General features: G+C 32.5%; 1 protein-coding gene across 1 annotated transcript; it reads right to left on the reverse strand.

The window, feature by feature from the left end:
* Positions 1 to 468, reverse strand: LOC139849049 (uncharacterized). The gene has a single exon (XM_071838725.1). The coding sequence runs from the start codon at positions 466 to 468 to the stop codon at positions 1 to 3; it is 468 nt and encodes a 155-aa protein (XP_071694826.1).
* Between the last annotated feature and the right edge of the window lie 23120 nt (positions 469 to 23588).

Consider the following 23588-nt stretch of genomic DNA (forward strand, 5'->3'; position numbering starts at 1 on the left):
TCAAGTAGAGAACTTTACCATTCCATGCAATGTAGATGATATTGCGCCAAACAAGCGCAAAGCAGTGCGCCCAAGAATCATGTTAAACCTAGACTGATTACGCATCACATAAAGGTTTAACAAAGCTTTTCGCTTTAGCAGTTCATCGTGGTCATCCACCAATTCAATTTGCAATTCCAACTGACCAATAGGCCAAGTTGACTCCCCTGAAAAACTGGCTAGCGAAACCGCAGTAGTTTTTAGCAAAGCCCTAACATGTGCAGGCAATTTATTGAAACACTGCTCATACATGATATCCATACTACTACCAGTATCAACATGCACTTTCATTATTATAATACTAGTGTGCGCGATGCGACAAGAAACTATAACTGGTTTATCAAGATCCGCGCTCAAGTTTATGGGAGGAAAAGTAATAGAGGTGCATTGCCAATTTGCGAATTGCTCAGATACTTGAAACACTGACATTCTGCTTTCAACTTTAATATGCAATCTATGCTTAAACTTTTGATATTTGAGATTCGGATGACGTATACTAGTTGAATCTTTTACGAGCATACACCGAAGAATTAGATGCTAAAGAGGATGAAAGTTCTACTGAACGAGTTCCACGGCCTCGAATTTACATTCATAGAGATCGTGAACTTGTGACCGAAACTTTACACAAACATTACTTTGCGGAGTACCCAATGTATCCTGACAGACATTCTTAAAAGACGTTTTAGAATGAGTAAAGAACTATTTTTGCATATCGTCAATGATATAATTAATTATAATGTAGTGTCTTTACCAAGGCATTTTAAATTTTTTAAACAAAAAAATGACGCCCTTGGTCGACAAGGTTTCACTACGATACAAAAGTGTACATCAGCATTGCGTCAATTAGCTTATGATACATCAACGGACATATTTGACGAATACTTACAAATGAGGGAAGGTACATCAATAATTTGTCTTAATAGCTTTTGTAAATGTATTTTGGAACCGTATGTTAATAATTATATGAGGAAACCAACGAGTAGCGATATAGCTCGGTATAAAAGAAAGTGTCACTTTATGTTCAAATCGAATTTCTCTCTATTTAGTTTTTGAAGATGGAGAAAGTTATGTACTCGCTCAACCTGCTTACGATAGTGATGGTCGTTTTTATACGGATTCTGAATAAGAAACTTGTCGTTATTTTCTATATTCTATTGTGTTTTACTTCAATTATGTCGTACTTTAATTATTTTAATTTTCATTTTTTAGAACTTTTAATAAATTGTAATCGTTTTATTTTTATTAATGTAAGTGTGTTTTATTAATTTAAATATTTATATATGTCTTATTACTTTTATAAAAAAAAATGAAGGAAACAAAAAAAAAGTCAAACAAAAATGAGAAAGAAAATGAAAAGGTTTGACCAATTTTTCTATCACACAACCATGACGTCATACCATTACAAATTCCTTCACGACATCACATCATCCCATTTGCCAAATCAACACTATACCCCACAAAAACATACCATCACACCCCATCACGGCCTCACCATTATATAGTCTAAGCTTGGACGTTTATTCGGTGCTTGTTTATTTGTTTGGGGATTACATTTGTATTTATTTAATCAAATTTTTCTCGAGTTTTGCCAAAAAAGAACTGAAAATTTTAATAAGAAAAATGCTAACAGTTGATCTCGAACATTTATATGAATTACTAAGTACCAATTACATTTTGACTTAGATGATCTAGATAGCGCACTTATCATATCTTATGAAGAAGCGAAAAATATCAAAAAATTTGAATCACGACAAATAATTGATTCAATTGTCTTGACATTTGATGTGCGTAGGGGTGTATACGAAATAGTTATATTTTTACTACGAAATACGTTGCGAATTACACAAGTTTTAATTATTTATTTACGGATGGGATATACCTAAACCTTGCTACAACACTATAGGCAGTGTACCTAATCGTAGAGTAGTATAGTTTTTAGTAAGTCCGGTTCGTTCCACAGGGAGATGGCTTATTTCACACTATATTTTAAATAACTATATTTGTACAAAATATATATAATTATATATAATAATATATAAAAGGGGGTTTACCGTTTAATGACCGGTTTGTCGATTTTAAAACTTAAGCGTAGATATAAATGACAATAATTAAAGTGCGTAAAATAAATAACAATATAATAATTATGCTTATTTAAATTTCCGTAACCATGATGTTTGACGTTTTGATTATAATTTATTACCCTGGGTTAATTGTCCTTTGTCCTGGATGTATTTGAAACCTATCTGGTTTTTGTCCATAATAGTTCATCGGTCATAATTATAAAATGCTCGGCAAATTTAACCTTATACCCGAAGTCAAATATTCCAACTAATTGGGGATTCGAACTGTAACAAGGTCTTAATACTTTGTTTAATAAATACACCAGGTTATCGACTGTGTGTAAACCAAGGTTTTAATACTTTGTTAACAATTACACCAATTACCTGTAATGACCCGGAAATTTCTGACCAAATTTAAACTTAATCTTTATATGATTTCGACATGATAAGCAAAGTCTGTTAAACTGAATCTCAAAAACTTTGAATTGTTTACATGATTGCATTTAACCTCTGACCAATTTCGAAGATTCATGAACAGTTGTTATATATATATATATATATATATATATATATATATATATATATATATATATATATATATATATGTATATATATATATATATATATATAAATGTAAGTAGTGGAAATAATAAAATATAATTGGATCATTAAGAAGTTAATATGTAAAATAATAGTTAGAATAAATAAGTTACTAATAAAATTACTATATAATTACATATGTATTATTATGAATCTATATATAATTTCTATTGATAGTTATTAACATATTGTGATATAATTATTAAATATTAAATAAATGTTATTATATAATATAGTTTAAAATTAATATATTACATGTAACTATAAGTTAAAAATAATTATTATATCTTTATCATTATTTTCATTATTATTATTATTAATATTAATATTAGTATATGTATTATTAATATTGTTAGATTCTCAAAGTTACATATATGAAATTCGATATAATTTGTATTATCTTAACTATTAAGTGTATTATCATTAAATATTATTATCACTTTAAGATTATTATTCTAATTAATGACATTATTATTAATAGTATAATTATTATAATTATTGACATTATCATTATATTTGATATTAACTTTATTTTCAGTATTATTAATAAAAGTATTATTATTATTATTAATACATTTATATTTACAATTATAATATACAGATGATATACAAAAATAAATGAATAATCAAATAAGTAAATAAATAAAGAATCAATCTGTTTAACATCGTAGTCATACTTTATTTCCTGTCTCTAATTGTTAAAAGCAGTGAACTAAATCAATACAGCCAAAGATGCTGTTGGATATCAAAGACAAAAATCGTACGAGTTGTTACCAATCTCAATCTCATTTTTTTATTTTTGTTTGAACGTATTTGGATGTGATTCTTCTTGTCAAAATCACTCAATATATAAATATCGATCACTCTGTTATTGGTTAGAAAGGAGATGACTTCTCACCATCCCTTTAATCAATCACCACCACAAGAACACTCCGCCACCTTCACATTTTCTTTAATCAACACCAAGACAATCCATCAACGAACCACTCTTCATCTTCATTGAACCATCTCGAACCAACCACTAACATACCATCTTCATTATCTCAGGTGATCATCGAGCACCCCATCTCCTTTTGAGTTTTACTACTACGTGATTACTGTTGTGGTTCGAAGACACAACCAACACACCTTGTTGCGACTGTTGACATCAAAAACCCCATCACGATTATCAAAGGCTATTGTATGTATTTCTAGTTTTCAAATCGTGAAAACCACTTTGGATATATTTTTTTTTCTGCTTTCTTCTCTTGATGAACACAAACCATTTAATTATTATCAAACCACCTGCAACACCTTGTTCTTCTGTTTCTACGACTGTATTTTTGCTCGACGTCATCCAAGAACCCCAATCATCATCAACAACCATCACTAAATTCTTTATGAACCGTTACTACCATCAACCACCCTCACGTTATATTATTTAATCTTCACCGCTATCCTGTGCTTCATATTCGAACTAAACGAACCTCAAACACAAGTATATATATATATATATATATATATATATATATATATATATATATATATATATATATATATATATATATATATATATATATATATCACGATTCTAGTATGGCCATCTATTACATTATTTGATGAGCACTAGTGGAAAATGGGACATGATGGCATATACTAGTCAACAATCTTTACTACAAGAAATGATTTGAATATTAAAAGGGGTGGAAGATTAGATACAGCACTAGTTGTAGGGTCATAGGAATCGGTTTCTTAGTAAGATCAAATTGCAAGTGGAACATATTATAATTGTATGGCCGACACTATGGGGACGTTCAACTAGACATTTCAATTTTTTTTAAACGCGTATGTGTAAAGGTGATAGAAGAAGCATGTTAGAATGATGCTGCTGGGCCGATATCCCAATTGTAATTATGTGGGCCGCTTCTTTAAGCTGTTGGGCCAGAATTTAGAAAGGTGATCGAGCTGTATTATGTATTCAAGGGAATGATGATACTAAGTAAGGATAAAGATGGGTATGAACGATAGCAGTGATGCACAGTGAAGGTGATCATGAAGATGATTCGATGACGTTTCGTTGATGATATTATGGTGAATCTGTGATGCACAATGATCTCAGCGAAGATGATAATGAATGGTATGATGATTGTAATTTCATAATAAGATAAGGTTTAGGATTAAGTTATGATGAAGATTACACTAGGGTTATAATAATAATATGAAGTGGGATGATAAGTGATGATGTTATTTGGTTCTGTAAGATTAAAGAAAAGACAACAAGCATAGTCAAGTTAAAAGGTTTTAAAGTATAGAGTAATCAGATTGAAACAGATGGAGAGATGGTTGGACGAGGGGTTATTGAACGAGAGGTCGTGGGTTCAATCCTCGGCCATGGCAATATTTTTTTTTTAAACTAACAACAGATGTGTTAGGGCCGAGGTCTGTTTAATTCTTCAGTTTGGGCTTAGGACTCGTAATAATACTATGATGGGTTAAATGGAATTTAAGCTGGGGTATAATAGATAAGTTGAAACAGACAAATGTTTAGGCTGTGGTGCTGTTGAACAAGGGGTTGCGGGTTCGATCCCTGCCAATGGCTGTTTCATTATTTTTTTTTGAAGCGTGTCTCCTTTTAAAGGTAGTATTATTATTTTTATCATTATTATTATTATTATTATTATTATTATTATTATTATTATTATTATTATTATTATTATTATTATTATTATTATTATTATTATTATTAGTTATTATTATTAGTAGTATATTATCATCATAATTAAAAACAACTTTTATTACTATTATTGAGATTATGTTACCAAATAAATATTTTGTATATAAAACGTACTTTTAGTAATATTACATATAAGTATTTAATAATCATATGAACATTTAATTAATATATAAATAATCATATATAACAATTTAAGTATTTTAATATAATACTAACCAAATATATATATATATTAATATAGATATTAATCATTTTGAATATATACAAAAAAATTAAATATATAATATATAAATTAAGATATAATAAATAAATTTGTTCGATTACGATTATGTGTATTAATAAATATACAAATGATATAGGTTCGTGAATCCAAGGCCAACCTTACACTTGTTCAATGATGTTATACGTATTTTTACTACAAAATACAGTATGGTGAGTTTCATTTGCTCCCTTTTTACTCATTACATTTTTGGGCTGAGAGTACATGCAAATGTTTTATTAACTGTTTTACAATAATTATATGCGTGAGTTTTCATTACTCCCTTTTTAAATGCTTTCGCAATATATATTTTTGGGACTGAGAATACATGCGCTGTTTTTATAACTGTTTTATGAAATAGACACCAGTAATTGAAACTACATTATATGGTTGAATGATCGAAATCGAATATGCCGCTTTTTAGTCTGGTAATCTAAGAATTAGGGAACAGACACCCTAATTGACGCGAATCCTAAAGATAGATCTATCGGGCCCAACAAGCCCCATCCAAAGTACCGGATGCTTTAGTACTTCGAAATTTATATCATGATCGAAGGAGGATCCCGGAATGATGGGGATATTCTTATATACATATTGTGAATGTCGGTTACTAGGTGTTCAATCCATATGAATGATTTTCGTCTCCATGTGTGGGACGTATATTTATGAGAACTGGAAAAGTGAAATCTTGTGGTCTATTAAAATTATGAAATGATTATTTATGATAAACTAATGAACTCACCAACCTTTTGGTTGACACTTGAAAGCATGTTTATTCGCAGGTATGAAAGAAGTCTTCCGCTGTGCAATTGCTCATTTTAAAGATATTACTTGGAGTCATTCATGACATATTTCAAAAAGACGTAGCATTCGAGTCGTTGAGTTCATCAAGATTATTATTAAGTCAATTATAGTTGGATATATTATGAAATGGTATGCATGCCTGTCAACTTTCGATGTAATGAAAGATTGTCTTTTCAAAAACGAATGCAATGTTTGTAAAATGTATCATATAGAGGTCAAGTACCTCGCGATGTAATCAACTGTTGTGAATCATTTATGATCGATATGGACTTCGTCCGGATGGGTTAGGATGGGTCTTCACAGTTGGTATCAGAGCGATGGTCTTAGCGAACCAGGTCTGCATTAGTGTGTCTAACTGATAAGTTGTTAGGATGCATTAGTAAGTCTAGACTTCGACCGTGTCTGCATGTCAAAAGTGTTGCTTATCAATTTTGTCAGAAATCATCTGCTTATCATCCTTAGGAAATTACCTGCTTATAATTCTTAGTCTAGACACGTCTTACTGCCTCTATTGCATAGACAATGTATAGATAAATTCATATCTTAGCGTATCTGTTATTGTTACCTTTGCCTGACAGTTTTCGTAGATTCCTCCGTAACTTATGGGATTTTAGTATTATATATACATATGTAAATTATGTATTGCATGATACTAATCTACATCCTATAATCTATTTTTTTTATCGAAAATCCTTCATCTGATCGTACGAGATGAATCCCTCAACCAGTTCGAGTCTCTCAGATTTCGATAACTATTCCGATAGTTATTCCGACAGCTATTCTGACATGGATGTTCACCTAAGCTCCAAAAGCAGCGTCACAAGAATGAATCAACTAATTCATCTGATGGGTTCGTAGTCGACTTAATCAATGGAGATGCAAAGAAGGCGATCCCTTCCACCAACCGAATTCACCTCTTGGTGAAGAACGCGAAGCACTTACCGGCGAATCTTTCAGAAACACCATTTTCTCTCTTGTTTCCAAAGTACCTCATCATGATTATATACTATCTCGAATTCTAGATCTTTTTCATCCGCTCGTTCCGACCGACAATCATCCCGGAATAATAGAAGAAGTCAACGAACTTCGCGCTCGAGTAATCAATTTGGAGAATATGGTGCAAAATTTACCAGCTTCAGCAACATCACCGACACCAACAGTACCATCAGTAACAGCACCTGTATCATCAAAAATCTTTGCCTCAACATCTCGTTCTGTACCTCGAGCATAATCATCGTTCTACATGATGTTCTACATTATTTATCTTAGTTCGACATGGCAATTATGTAATCTCTAATGTTTTAGAGATTATATATTCTTGTTCTAACGGTAAATCAAATGAGATTAATATTATATTAACTCATTAAATCTATGATTACATTTGAAGAAAATATATATATGTAAGTATATTTTCATAAGGATTGTAATTAAATTTTTTTTGTACAAACTGTTAATGGTGAAAATATTTTAACGGGTAGGTAATACCCGAGGAATATTTAGATTTCACATTAATAAGTTACATTGTACATTCTTCGAATCTGATTCAACAGTCATTTATTATCCTACTTACACCCACAGTTATACGTATCCGTTCACCGTAGAATAACCATTTTCATTCAATTTCATATTTGGATTTTGACCTATCAAAATTTAACAAGTGGCGTAATGAAGAAAACATTGGACAAAATAAAATTTATTAGAAACAAACAAATTAACTATGAGAAGAATTCTGTTAAGAAACCACGCTAACAAAATCCTAACTAACTGTTCCTAGCTAACTGTTTTTCCTTATTACATTTTATTTATCGCAATTTAATTATCGCAATTTTGTTTATCGTCATTTAATTTCTGTTATTTACTTTACGCACTTTGTTTATCGTCATTTAATTTATGTTATTTATTTTATGCATTTTAAATATCGGTACACGTATACAAGGTTTTGACATATCATATCGACGCATCTATATGTATTATTTGGAATAACCATAGACACTCTATATGCAGTAATGATCGAGTTCTCTATACAGGGTTGAGGATGATTCTACAATAATATATATAGTTTGAGTTGTGATCGAGTCTGAGACGTACACGGGTCACGATACATATTAATTAATTCGAATATTATAAACTATGTATGAATTATTGAATTAGTAACTGTGGACTGCTAACTGTGGACTACCAACATTGGACAATTAAAATGAATTAAAATATTGACTATAACCTATGAAACTAAACAATTCTTCAAAGTTGCCACTTGATTTCATCGTAAACCTCATTTGTATCTTGACGATTATAATCTGCGTTCAAACCTTTCATAATTCTTGAAAACACCTCAATCGAGAAGACGAACCAACCGTACTTTATCTACGGAAGAAAAGATCGACGCATATAGTTATGCACCTAAAAACATTCGGAACTTGAGTAAACATTTAACACGTATCTGTGCTAACTTCTTTGGCGTTGTTATTACCGAAAATAACTTTGCAACTCTTTTTCACAATAGTCAATTTTGTCATAGCTTCAGCAAATCAACTTCGACTTCCATTCGAATTAGCTTATTATAACCCTGATATATAAGTTTACCTTTCATCATCAATACCGGAAAACCGTTTATATCTCACTACATTAGCAGTAAACTTGCCAGCAACTCCATTGATCTTTGACTTTCCGAAAAATCTTTATACTCATTGAAACTCTATCATATACTCATTCACATCTTATAACGAGAATTGCCATTCTAATTTCCGAGAATTTGCAATCAGTATTTTGAAATCTCGTAGCATGTCTACATCAACAGATATATGTATACATATAACATTTATATCTTAGAATTATGATCTTTTATTCTGAAATTCTGAAAAGCAATCAGTCTACGAATCAATACTCCAAATTTTGAGGAAGCTGAATGAAGTAGCAGAAACCGTAGACAACCGTAAACGACCTTAACCATCGCAAGTTGATGATAAAGAATGGGGTATAGGAAACACTCAATAGAAACTTTAGTACCAAAAAGCGGATTATGCGAAACTATGAAGGAAGCCGTGGACAAATCACAAAGAATAAGTTTGACTTCAAAGAATCCAAATGATTCAATACCTGCTAAAGTCTTTAGCGAATATCTTACTCTTTATTCTAAATCCTTGCGGACAATAGTTTCTATCATCCGCTGATCTTAGATATTCCGAGATATTATCGTATCTTTCATTATAAATATACTCGATATTTCTGAATATATTTTCATAACTAATCTTATCTGAAATCATTAATCTCTTCGTGCTATCAGTATTACATCATATAGAAACTGTTAGTTTCTATATTCTGTAAACTTTCGAGCTTAAAATATGAATGTTATTGAAGTAATGTTGGGAACTGATGCATGAGTTAGTATAATATAATGACACTTGATCAACGTGATTATATTACAGTAATTCATGCTGACTTTCTAATGGAATGTGATGATTCACAGTACCATCATCATGTGTCATTTACACGACTCTTACATTATACTCAATCTCCAAATGTATTAAGAACATATCTTCTTGATAGTTCTATCTTTTCGGACATTCTAGTAATTTTCCAAATCAAGATCGTGCCATTACGATTTCTTTCTTAGAACATTAACTATGTTCATTTCAAAATCCATACCTACGAATTTTGGACCATTATTCGCTTGACTCGAGGACGGGAAGAGAAAACGAAAGCATGAAGCTCCGAAATCTAATGGAGAATATAAAGCCCGATAACAACCCCGAAACTACAAACCGTGTATATCAATGCGTATAGCAACAGGAGAATGAAAAACACTAAAACCCCAAGGTAATAATAGAAGTGAATAGATTCTTCTGGTGGTAGATGAAAGAGAAGAATGACAGATATGAAATTTAGGAGTATATCAAGAATCAGAACTGGATGGAGCATATTGACGAATGCTTTAAGGTAAGAATTGAGGGAGAAAGAATAGAAGGTGTGAGTTGTAAGGAAATGAAGAAGGTGGATTTATAGTAAAATATCCGATAGAGCAATCAAAACAGATGATCGCATTTAAAGCGGATCCAAATCTCCTTGATAACCGAAGAATCAAATCTTATTACGAAGATTTTCTCCAAAACTCTCAATTTTGGAAATCAATCCTATCTATGTCAAAAGATATGTAGAATCTATACCTACTCATTTCACTCTTCAGTGATAGCTTCACTTGTACTCTTCACAAAATCAAATGGTTCTATCCATATTACTCAATGATGATAAAACTCTATTTATCAACTCATATTCGTCATGAAAACATTTTTATTGTTAACTATGACCACCTCACTCAAATTTCGGGACGAAATTTCTTTAACGGGTAGGTACTGTAATGACCCGAAAATTTCTGACCAAATTTAAACTTAATCTTTATAAGATTTCGACATGATAAGCAAAGTCTGTTAAACTGAATCTCAAAAACTTTGAATTGTTTAAATGATTGCATTTAACCTCTGACCGATTTCGAAGATTCACGAACAGTTGTTATATATATATATATATATATATATATATATATATATATATATATATATATATATATATGTATATGTATATATATAAATGTAAGTAGTGGAAATAATAAAATATAATTGGATCATTAAGAAGTTAATATGTAAAATAATAGTTAGAATAAATAAGTTACTAATAAAATTACTATATAATTACATATGTATTATTATGAATCTATATATAATTTCTATTGATAGTTATTAACATATTGTGATATAAATATTAAATATTCAATAAATGTTATTATATAATATAGTTTAAAATTAATATATTACATGTAACTATAAGTTAAAAATAAATATTATATCTTTATCATTATTTTTATTATTATTATTATTAATATTAATATTAGTATATGTATTATTAATATTGTTAGATTCTCAAAGTTACATATATGAAATTTGATATAATTTGTATTATCTTAACTATTAAGTGTATTATCATTAAATATTATTATAACTTTATGATTATTATTCTAATTAATGACATTATTATTAATAGTATAATTATTATAATTATTGACATTATCATTATATTTGATATTAACCTTATTTTCCGTATTATTAATAAAAGTATTATTATTATTATTAATACATTTATATTTACAATTATAATATACAGATGATATACAAAAATAAATGAATAATCAAATAAGTAAATAAATAAAGAATCAATCTGTTTAACATCGTAGTCATACTTTATTTCCTGTCTCTAATTGTTAAAAGCAGTGAACTAAATCAATACAGCCAAAGATGCTGTTGGATATCAAAGACAAAAATCGTACGAGTTGTTACCAATCTCAATCTCATTTTTTTATTTTTGTTTGAACGTATTTGGATGTGATTCTTCTTGTCAAAATCACTCAATATATAAATATCGATCACTCTGTTATTGGTTAGAAAGGAGACTGTAGTGACCCGAACTTTTCCATGTTTATATATATTAATTGAGATTGATGTTTACATGATTAAATGTTTCCAACATGTTAAGCAATCAAACTTGTTAAGACTTGATTAATTGAAATAGGTTTCATATAGACAATTGACCACCCAAGTTGACCGGTGATTCACGAACGTTAAAACTTGTAAAAAACTATATGATGACATATATATGGTTATATATATATAGTTAACATGATATTATGATAAGTAAACATATCATTAATTATATTAACAATGAACTACATATGTAAAAACAAGACTACTAACTTAATGATTTTGAAACGAGACATATATGTAACGTTTATCGTTGTAACGACATTTAATGTATATATATATCATATTAAGAGATATTCGTACATCATAATATCATGATAATATAATAATTTATAATCTCTTTTGTTATTATAAACATTGGGTTAACAACATTTAACAAGATCGTTAACCTAAAGGTTTCAAAACAACACTTACATGTAACGACTAACGATGACTTAACGACTCAGTTAAAATGTATATACATGTAGTGTTTTAATATGTATTTATACACTTTTGAAAGACTTCAATACACTTATCAAAATACTTCTACTTAACAAAAATGCTTACAATTACATTCTCGTTCAGTTTCATCAACAATTCTACTCGTATGCACCCGTATTCGTACTCGTACAATACACAGCTTTTAGATGTATGTACTATTGGTATATACACTCCAATGATCAGCTCTTAGCAGCCCATGTGAGTCACCTAACACATATGGGAACCATCATTTGGCAACTAGCATGAAATATCTCATAAGATTACAAAAATATGAGTAATCATTCATGACTTATTTACATGAAAACAAAATTACATATCCTTTATATCTAATCCATACACCAACGACCAAAAACACCTACAAACACTTTCATTCTTCAATTTTCTTCATCTAATTGAACTCTCTCAAGTTCTATCTTCAAGTTCTAAGTGTTCTTCATAAATTCCAAAAGTTCTAGTTTCATAAAATCAAGAATACTTTCAAGTTTGCTAGCTCACTTCCAATCTTGTAAGGTGATCATCCAACCTCAAGAAATCTTTGTTTCTTACAGTAGGTTATCATTCTAATACAAGGTAATAATCATATTCAAACTTTGGTTCAATTTCTATAACTATAACAATCTTATTTCAAGTGATGATCTTACTTGAACTTGTTTTCGTGTCATGATTTTGCTTCAAGAACTTTGAGCCATCCAAGGATCCATTGAAGCTAGATCCATTTTTCTATTTTCCAGTAGGTTCATCCAAGGAACTTAAGGTAGTAATGATGTTCATAACATTATTCGATTCATACATATAAAGCTATCTTATTCGAAGGTTTAAACTTGTAATCACTAGAACATAGTTTAGTTAATTCTAAACTTGTTCGCAAACAAAAGTTAATCCTTCTAACTTGACTTTTAAAATCAACTAAACACATGTTCTATATCTATATGATATGCTAACTTAATGATTTAAAACCTGGAAACACGAAAAACACCGTAAAACCGGATTTACGCCGTCGTAGTAACACCGCGGGCTGTTTTGGGTTAGTTAATTAAAAACTATGATAAACTTTGATTTAAAAGTTGTTATTCTGAGAAAATGATTTTTATTATGAACATGAAACTATATCCAAAAATTATGGTTAAACTCAAAGTGGAAGTATGTTTTCTAAAATGGTCATCTAGACGTCGTTCTTTCGACTGAAATGACTACCTTTACAAAAACGACTTGTAACTTATTTTTCCGACTATAAACCTATACTTTTTCTGTTTAGATTCATAAAATAGAGTTCAATATGAAACCATAGCAATTTGATTCACTCAAAACGGATTTAAAATGAAGAAGTTATGGGTAAAACAAGATTGGATAATTTTTCTCATTTTAGCTACGTGAAAATTGGTAACAAATCTATTCCAACCATAACTTAATCAACTTGTATTGTATATTATGTAATCTTGAGATACCATAGACACGTATACAATGTTTCGACCTATCATGTCGACACATCTATATATATTTCGGAACAACCATAGACACTCTATATGTGAATGTTGGAGTTAGCTATACAGGGTTGTGGTTGATTCCAAAATATATATAGTTTGAGTTGTGATCAATACTGAGATACGTATACACTGGGTCGTGGATTGATTCAAGATAATATTTATCGATTTATTTCTGTACATCTAACTGTGGACAACTAGTTATAGGTTACTAACGAGGACAGCTGACTTAATAAACTTAAAACATCAAAATATATTAAAAGTGTTGTAAATATATTTTGAACATACTTTAATATATATGTATATATTGTTATAGGTTCGTGAATCAACAGTGGCCAAGTCTTACTTCCCGACGAAGTAAAAATCTGTGAAAGTGAGTTATAGTCCCACTTTTAAAATCTAATATTTTTGGGATGAGAATACATGCAGGTTTTATAAATGATTTACAAAATAGACACAAGTACGTGAAATTACATTCTATGGTTGAATTATCGAAATCGAATATGCCCCTTTTTATTAAGTCTGGTAATCTAAGAATTAGGGAACAGACACCCTAATTGACGCGAATCCTAAAGATAGATCTATTGGGCCTAACAAACCCCATCCAAAGTACCGGATGCTTTAGTACTTCGAAATTTATATCATATCCGAAGGGTGTCCCGGAATGATGGGGATATTCTTATATATGCATCTTGTTATTGTCGGTTACCAGGTGTTCACCATATGAATGATTTTTATCTCTATGTATGGGATGTGTATTGAAATATGAAATCTTGTGGTCTATTGTTACGATTTGATAAATATAGGTTAAACCTATAACTCACCAACATTTTTGTTGACGTTTAAAGCATGTTTATTCTCAGGTGAATATTAAGAGCTTCCGCTGTTGCATACTAAAATAAGGACAAGATTTGGAGTCCATGTTTGTATGATATTGTGAAAAAATTGCATTCAAGAAACTGATTTCGATGTAACATATTTGTATTGTAAACCATTATGTAATGGTCGTGTGTAAACAGGATATTTTAGATTATCATTATTTGATAATCTACGTAAAGCTTTTTAAACCTTTATTTATGAAATAAAGGTTATGGTTTGTTTTAAAAATGAATGCAGTCTTTGAAAAACGTCTCATATAGAGGTCAAAACCTCGCAACGAAATCAATTAATATGGAACGTTTTTAATCAATAAGAACGGGACATTTCAGTTGGTATCAGAGCGTTGGTCTTAGAGAACCAGAAAATTTGCATTAGTGTGTCTTATCGAGTTTGTTAGGATGCATTAGTGAGTCTGGACTTCGACCGTGTTTTCTTTAAAAATGATTGCTTAACATTTTTGTTGGAAACTATATATTTTTAACATATGAATATTATGTGATATATTAATCTCTTAACGTGTTTGATATTATGTGATAGATGTCTACCTCTAGAACAAGTCCCATTGACTCACCTAATAATAATGAAGAGTCAAATGTAAATTGGAATGATTTGTGGACTGATTCACAAGTTCCCGAAGAGGAACCGGAAGAAGAGTCGGAACCGGAAGAAGAATCGGAACCGGAAGAAGAATCGGAACCGGATGAAGAAATAGAACCGGTGGGGGAAATAATAAAACGGTTAAGTAAAAGAAAATCCTCAACCAACCGACCAAAGTTAATTATGGTCAATGGTGTTTCCGCCAAGGAAGCAAAATATTGGGAGGATTACCAATTCTCCGATGAATCGGATTCTGACGAGAATTCCGATGATGTTATAGAAATTACCCCAACTGAATTTAAAAAGGCAAAAGAAAATAATAAGGGAAAGGGCATAAAAATAGAGAAATCTAATTCCAACCCCGATGAACTTTATATGTATCGTCAACCCCCAAAGTCCTTAAGTTGTAACAATGACCCGGGAACCTCTAAACCACCAGGTTTTTCTAAACCAATGTGGACAACGATGGCTCGTATTAGGGGAACATCATATATCCTTAGAAACTTGGCAAAACGAACCAAAACCGAAGAAGAAGAAACGAGCGAGTCGGAATAAGATAGTTGTATTCGTGTGGTGTAATATATGGAATATAGTGTTCTTATGCTTTATGATATATGTAAAAATTGCTTGTATTAATAAGTATTTTTTTTATGAATCTAACTCTTGTCTATTTTACAGTTTAAAAACACAAAATGGATAGACAACCCAATATTTTAAGAGACCTACCCGGAGACATGATTGATGAAATCTTGTCTAGAGTCGGCCAGAATTCTTCGGCACAACTATTTAAGGCGAGATCAGTTTGTAAGACATTCGAAGAACGTTCCAAGAATGTCTTGGTTTATAAGAGACTTTCGTTTGAAAGATGGGGGATATCACATTGGGAAACCCATAAGTTACGATGTGTTTACTTTGACGCATATATTGCGGGGAACCCAAATGCTATTTTACGCAACGGGTTAAGAAATTATTTTGACTCAATATATCCGAATATTGGACTTCGTGATTTAGAAAAAGCGGCTAACATGCAACATAAAGAAGCATGTTATGCTTACGGATTAGTAATGTTCGCTTCTCACCAAAGTGAGAACAAGAACATCGGGCTACAACTATTAAACAAAACGTTTCCACAAGTGACGGAGTCGGTAATTGGGGTAAGAAATGAGGTTTTTAGATTATTACGGGACTGTTGGACATTACGTAACCCTCGTCCCTTTGATGACGTTACAACACGCTGTCTTATCAACGGCCATAACGGTTATGTTGCACAAGACCAAGGATGGGAAGTAGTCCTAGTAAAACCAGAATGCATGACTTGTTTCTGGACGTATGAATTACGTGTCTTTATTGCCTTTGCTGAACGACTTGTGTACTAGCTAGAATTGTCTTCACAACTATCTTGTATCAAAGTTATTGTGTGCTATATTTCATGCTTTATGTAAAATAAGCGGTATTGTAAGTTTGTAAAATATTGTATAAAAGTTTGAACGCGAAATATTATTATAATCAGTTTTTCATATAGAATTGTAGTAGTTGAATTGTATATTAGCTACTAAGTATGAACTTAACGGGTAGGTACTACCCGAATTTAAACTTATAAAACGCTAATATGAAGAAAAAGCTTTTATAAATGAGTTCATATTATGCTACGAAATACTATTAACTACTCTTAATATTCTGTATGATTAACTTGTTCCATTTAACTATTTTGAAGGAAATGACACCGACTACTCGACACACCGTGAATATGAATGAAGAGGAATTCCGTACTTTTCTAGCTTCAAACATAGCCGCAGTACAGGCTGCGCTACATACCAACAATAACCTTGGATCTAGCAGTACAGGAAATCGTGTAGGATGCACCTACAAAGAATTCACTGCCTGCAAACCTTTGGAATTTGATGGAACCGAAGGACCGATCGGATTGAAACGGTGGACCGAAAAGGTTGAATCAGTGTTTGCCATAAGTAAGTGTACTGAAGAGGACAAAGTGAAGTACGCTACGCATACCTTCACAGGTTCTGCGTTAACATGGTGGAATACCTATCTAGAGCAAGTGGGACAAGATGATGCGTACGCACTACCGTGGTCAGCATTCAAGCACTTGATGAACGAGAAGTACCGTCCCAGAACCGAGGTCAATAAGCTCAAGACAGAACTTAGAGGGTTACGAACCCAAGGATTTGATATTACCACGTATGAAAGACGATTCACAGAATTGTGCCTATTGTGTCCGGGAGCATTCGAAGATGAGGAAGAGAAGATCGACGCATTTGTGAAAGGATTACCGGAAAGAATCCAAGAAGATATAAGTTCACACGAGCCCGCCTCCATACAACAGGCATGTAGAATGGCTCACAAACTAGTGAACCAGATTGAAGAAAGAATTAAAGAACAGACTGCTGAAGAGGCCAATGTGAAGCAAGTCAAAAGAAAGTGGGAGGAAAACGGTGATAAGAATCACCAATACAACAACAACAGCAATTACAACAATAATCGCAACAATTATCCCAACAATCGCAACATCAATCGCAACTACAACAAACGGCCCAACAACAACAACAACAACAACAACAACAACAATAACAGCAACTACAACAATCATCCCAACAACAATAATAACCGCAACAACAACAACAATCAGAAGCAACTATGCCAAAGGTGTGAAAAGAATCACTCGGGGTTCTGCACCAAATTTTGCAACAAGTGTAAAAGAAATGGTCATAGCGCGGCGAAGTGTGAGGTCTACGGACCAGGGGTTAATAGAACGAAAGGAACAAATGGTGTCGGAACGAGTAATGGCGGAGCAAGTAGTGTCGGAGCAAGTTATGCCAATGTAGTTTGTTATAAATGTGGAAAACCAGGCCACATTATTAGAAATTGCCCGAACCAGGAGAACACGAATGGACAAGGCCGTGGAAGAGTTTTCAATATTAATGCGGTAGAGGCACAGGAAGACCCGGAGCTTGTTACGGGTACGTTTCTTATTGACAATAAATCTGCTTACGTTTTATTTGATTCGGGTGCGGATAGAAGCTATATGAGTAGAGATTTTTGTGCTAAATTAAGTTGTCCATTGACGCCTTTGGATAGTAAATTTTTACTCGAATTAGCAAATGGTAAATTAATTTCAGCAGATAATATATGTCGGAATCGAGAAATTAAACTGGTTAGCGAAACATTTAAGATTGATTTGATACCAGTAGAGTTAGGGAGTTTTGATGTGATAATCGGTATGGACTGGTTGAAAGAAGTGAAAGCGGAGATCGTTTGTTACAAAAATGCAATTCGCATTATACGAGAAAAAGGAAAACCCTTAATGGTGTACGGAGAAAAGGGCAACACGAAGCTACATCTTATTAGTAATTTGAAGGCACAAAAACTAATAAGAAAAGGTTGCTATGCTGTTCTAGCACACGTCGAGAAAGTACAAACTGAAGAAAAGAGCATCAATGATGTTCCCATTGCAAAAGAATTTCCCGATGTATTTCCGAAAGAATTACCGGGATTACCCCCACATCGATCCGTTGAATTTCAAATAGATCTTGTACCAGGAGCTGCACCAATAGCTCGTGCTCCTTATAGACTCGCACCCAGCGAGATGAAAGAACTGCAAAGCCAATTACAAGAACTTTTAGAGCGTGGTTTCATTCGACCAAGCAAATCACCGTGGGGAGCTCCTGTTTTGTTTGTCAAGAAGAAAGATGGTACATTCAGGTTGTGTATCGACTACCGAGAGTTGAACAAACTTACCATCAAGAACCGCTACCCACTATCGAGAATCGACGACTTATTTGATCAACTACAAGGCTCGTCTGTTTATTCAAAGATTGACTTACGTTCCGGGTATCATCAAATGCGGGTGAAAGAAGATGATATTCCAAAGACTGCTTTCAGAACACGTTACGGTCATTACGAGTTTATGGTCATGCCGTTTGGTTTAACTAATGCACCAGCTGTGTTCATGGACCTTATGAACCGAGTGTGTGGACCATACCTTGACAAGTTTGTCATTGTTTTCATTGATGACATACTTATTTACTCAAAGAATGACCAAGAACACGGTGAACATTTGAGAAAGGTGTTAGAAGTATTGAGGAAGGAAGAATTGTACGCTAAGTTTTCAAAGTGTGCATTTTGGTTGGAAGAAGTTCAATTCCTCGGTCACATAGTGAACAAAGAAGGTATTAAGGTGGATCCGGCAAAGATAGAAACTGTTGAAAAGTGGGAAACCCCGAAAACTCCGAAACACATACGCCAGTTTTTAGGACTAGCTGGTTACTACAGAAGGTTCATCCAAGACTTTTCCAGAATAGCAAAACCCTTGACTGCATTAACGCATAAAGGGAAGAAATTTGAATGGAATGATGAACAAGAGAAAGCGTTTCAGTTATTGAAGAAAAAGCTAACTACGGCACCTATATTGTCATTGCCTGAAGGGAATGATGATTTTGTGATTTATTGTGACGCATCAAAGCAAGGTCTCGGTTGTGTATTAATGCAACGAACGAAGGTGATTGCTTATGCGTCTAGACAATTGAAGATTCACGAACAAAATTATACGACGCATGATTTGGAATTAGGCGCGGTTGTTTTTGCATTAAAGACTTGGAGGCACTACTTATATGGGGTCAAAAGTATTATATATACCGACCACAAAAGTCTTCAACACATATTTAATCAGAAACAACTGAATATGAGGCAGCGTAGGTGGATTGAATTATTGAATGATTACGATTTTGAGATTCGTTACCACCCGGGGAAGGCAAATGTGGTAGCCGATGCCTTGAGCAGGAAGGATAGAGAACCCATTCGAGTAAAATCTATGAATATAATGATTCATAATAACATTACTACTCAAATAAAGGAGGCGCAACAAGGAGTTTTAAAAGAGGGAAATTTAAAGGATGAAATACCCAAAGGATCGGAGAAGCATCTTAATATTCGGGAAGACGGAACCCGGTATAGGGCTGAAAGGATTTGGGTACCAAAATTTGGAGATATGAGAGAAATGGTACTTAGAGAAGCTCATAAAACCAGATACTCAATACATCCTGGAACGGGGAAGATGTACAAGGATCTCAAGAAACATTTTTGGTGGCCGGGTATGAAAGCCGATGTTGCTAAATACGTAGGAGAATGTTTGACGTGTTCTAAGGTCAAAGCTGAGCATCAGAAACCATCAGGTCTACTTCAACAACCCGAAATCCCGGAATGGAAATGGGAAAACATTACCATGGATTTCATCACTAAATTGCCAAGGACTGCAAGTGGTTTTGATACTATTTGGGTAATAGTTGATCGTCTCACCAAATCAGCACACTTCCTACCAATAAGAGAAGATGACAAGATGGAGAAGTTAGCACGACTGTATTTGAAGGAAGTCGTCTCCAGACATGGAATACCAATCTCTATTATCTCTGATAGGGATGGCAGATTTATTTCAAGATTCTGGCAGACATTACAGCAAGCATTAGGAACTCGTCTAGACATGAGTACTGCCTATCATCCACAAACTGATGGGCAGAGCGAAAGGACGATACAAACGCTTGAAGACATGCTACGAGCATGTGTTATTGATTTCGGAAACAATTGGGATCGACATCTACCGTTAGCAGAATTTTCCTACAACAACAGCTACCATTCAAGCATTGAGATGGCGCCGTTTGAAGCACTTTATGGTAGAAAGTGCAGGTCTCCGATTTGTTGGAGTGAGGTGGGGGATAGACAGATTACAGGTCCGGAGATTATACAAGAAACTACCGAGAAGATCATCCAAATTCAACAACGGTTGAAAACCGCCCAAAGTCGACAAAAGAGCTACGCTGACATTAAAAGAAAAGATATAGAATTTGAAATTGGAGAGATGGTCATGCTTAAAGTTTCACCTTGGAAAGGCGTTGTTCGATTTGGTAAACGAGGGAAATTAAATCCAAGGTATATTGGACCATTCAAGATTATTGATCGTGTCGGACCAGTAGCTTACCGACTTGAGTTACCTCAACAACTCGCGGCTGTACATAACACTTTCCACGTCTCGAATTTGAAGAAATGTTTTGCTAAAGAAGATCTCACTATTCCGTTAGATGAAATCCAAATCAACGAAAAACTCCAATTCATCGAAGAACCCGTCGAAATAATGGATCGTGAGGTTAAAAGACTTAAGCAAAACAAGATACCAATTGTTAAGGTTCGATGGAATGCTTGTAGAGGACCCGAGTTCACCTGGGAGCGTGAAGATCAGATGAAGAAGAAATACCCGCATCTATTTCCAGAAGATTCGTCAACACCTTCAACAGCTTAAAATTTCGGGACGAAATTTATTTAACGGGTAGGTACTGTAGTGACCCGAACTTTTCCATGTTTATATATATTAATTGAGATTGATGTTTACATGATTAAATGTTTCCAACATGTTAAGCAATCAAACTTGTTAAGACTTGATTAATTGAAATAGGTTTCATATAGACAATTGACCACCCAAGTTGACCGGTGATTCACGAACGTTAAAACTTGTAAAAAACTATATGATGACATATATATGGTTATATATATATAGTTAACATGATATTATGATAAGTAAACATATCATTAATTATATTAACAATGAACTACATATGTAAAAACAAGACTACTAACTTAATGATTTTGAAACGAGACATATATGTAACGTTTATCGTTGTAACGACATTTAATGTATATATATATCATATTAAGAGATATTCGTACATCATAATATCATGATAATATAATAATTTATAATCTCTTTTGTTATTATAAACATTGGGTTAACAACATTTAACAAGATCGTTAACCTAAAGATTTCAAAACAACACTTACATGTAACGACTAACGATGACTTAACGACTCAGTTAAAATGTATATACATGTAGTGTTTTAATATGTATTTATACACTTTTGAAAGACTTCAATACACTTATCAAAATACTTCTACTTAACAAAAATGCTTACAATTACATTCTCGTTCAGTTTCATCAACAATTCTACTCGTATGCACCCGTATTCGTACTCGTACAATACACAGCTTTTAGATGTATGTACTATTGGTATATACACTCCAATGATCAGCTCTTAGCAGCCCATGTGAGTCACCTAACACATGTGGGAACCATCATTTGGCAACTAGCATGAAATATCTCATAAGATTACAAAAATATGAGTAATCATTCATGACTTATTTACATGAAAACAAAATTACATATCCTTTATATCTAATCCATACACCAACGACCAAAAACACCTACAAACACTTTCATTCTTCAATTTTCTTCATCTAATTGAACTCTCTCAAGTTCTATCTTCAAGTTCTAAGTGTTCTTCATAAATTCCAAAAGTTCTAGTTTCATAAAATCAAGAATACTTTCAAGTTTGCTAGCTCACTTCCAATCTTGTAAGGTGATCATCCAACCTCAAGAAATCTTTGTTTCTTACAGTAGGTTATCATTCTAATACAAGGTAATAATCATATTCAAACTTTGGTTCAATTTCTATAACTATAACAATCTTATTTCAAGTGATGATCTTACTTGAACTTGTTTTCGTGTCATGATTTTGCTTCAAGAACTTTGAGCCATCCAAGGATCCATTGAAGCTAGATCCATTTTTCTATTTTCCAGTAGGTTCATACAAGGAACTTAAGGTAGTAATGATGTTCATAACATCATTCGATTCATACATATAAAGCTATCTTATTCGAAGGTTTAAACTTGTAATCACTAGAACATAGTTTAGTTAATTCTAAACTTGTTCGCAAACAAAAGTTAATCCTTCTAACTTGACTTTTAAAATCAACTAAACACATGTTCTATATCTATATGATATGCTAACTTAATGATTTAAAACCTGGAAACACGAAAAACACCGTAAAACCGGATTTACGCCGTCGTAGTAACACCGCGGGCTGTTTTGGGTTAGTTAATTAAAAACTATGATAAACTTTGATTTAAAAGTTGTTATTCTGAGAAAATGATTTTTATTATGAACATGAAACTATATCCAAAAATTATGGTTAAACTCAAAGTGGAAGTATGTTTTCTAAAATGGTCATCTAGACGTCGTTCTTTCGACTGAAATGACTACCTTTACAAAAACGACTTGTAACTTATTTTTCCGACTATAAACCTATAC

The sequence above is a fragment of the Rutidosis leptorrhynchoides genome, chromosome 5 (genome assembly GCF_046630445.1).
Source record: "Rutidosis leptorrhynchoides isolate AG116_Rl617_1_P2 chromosome 5, CSIRO_AGI_Rlap_v1, whole genome shotgun sequence".
Lineage (NCBI taxonomy): Eukaryota > Viridiplantae > Streptophyta > Magnoliopsida > Asterales > Asteraceae > Rutidosis > Rutidosis leptorrhynchoides.

What these genes read in the sequence shown, in the direction of transcription:
- LOC139849049 (XM_071838725.1), bottom strand. Translation starts at nt 468, where the DNA reads ATGTCAGTGTTTCAAGTATCTGAGCAATTCGCAAATTGGCAATGCACC.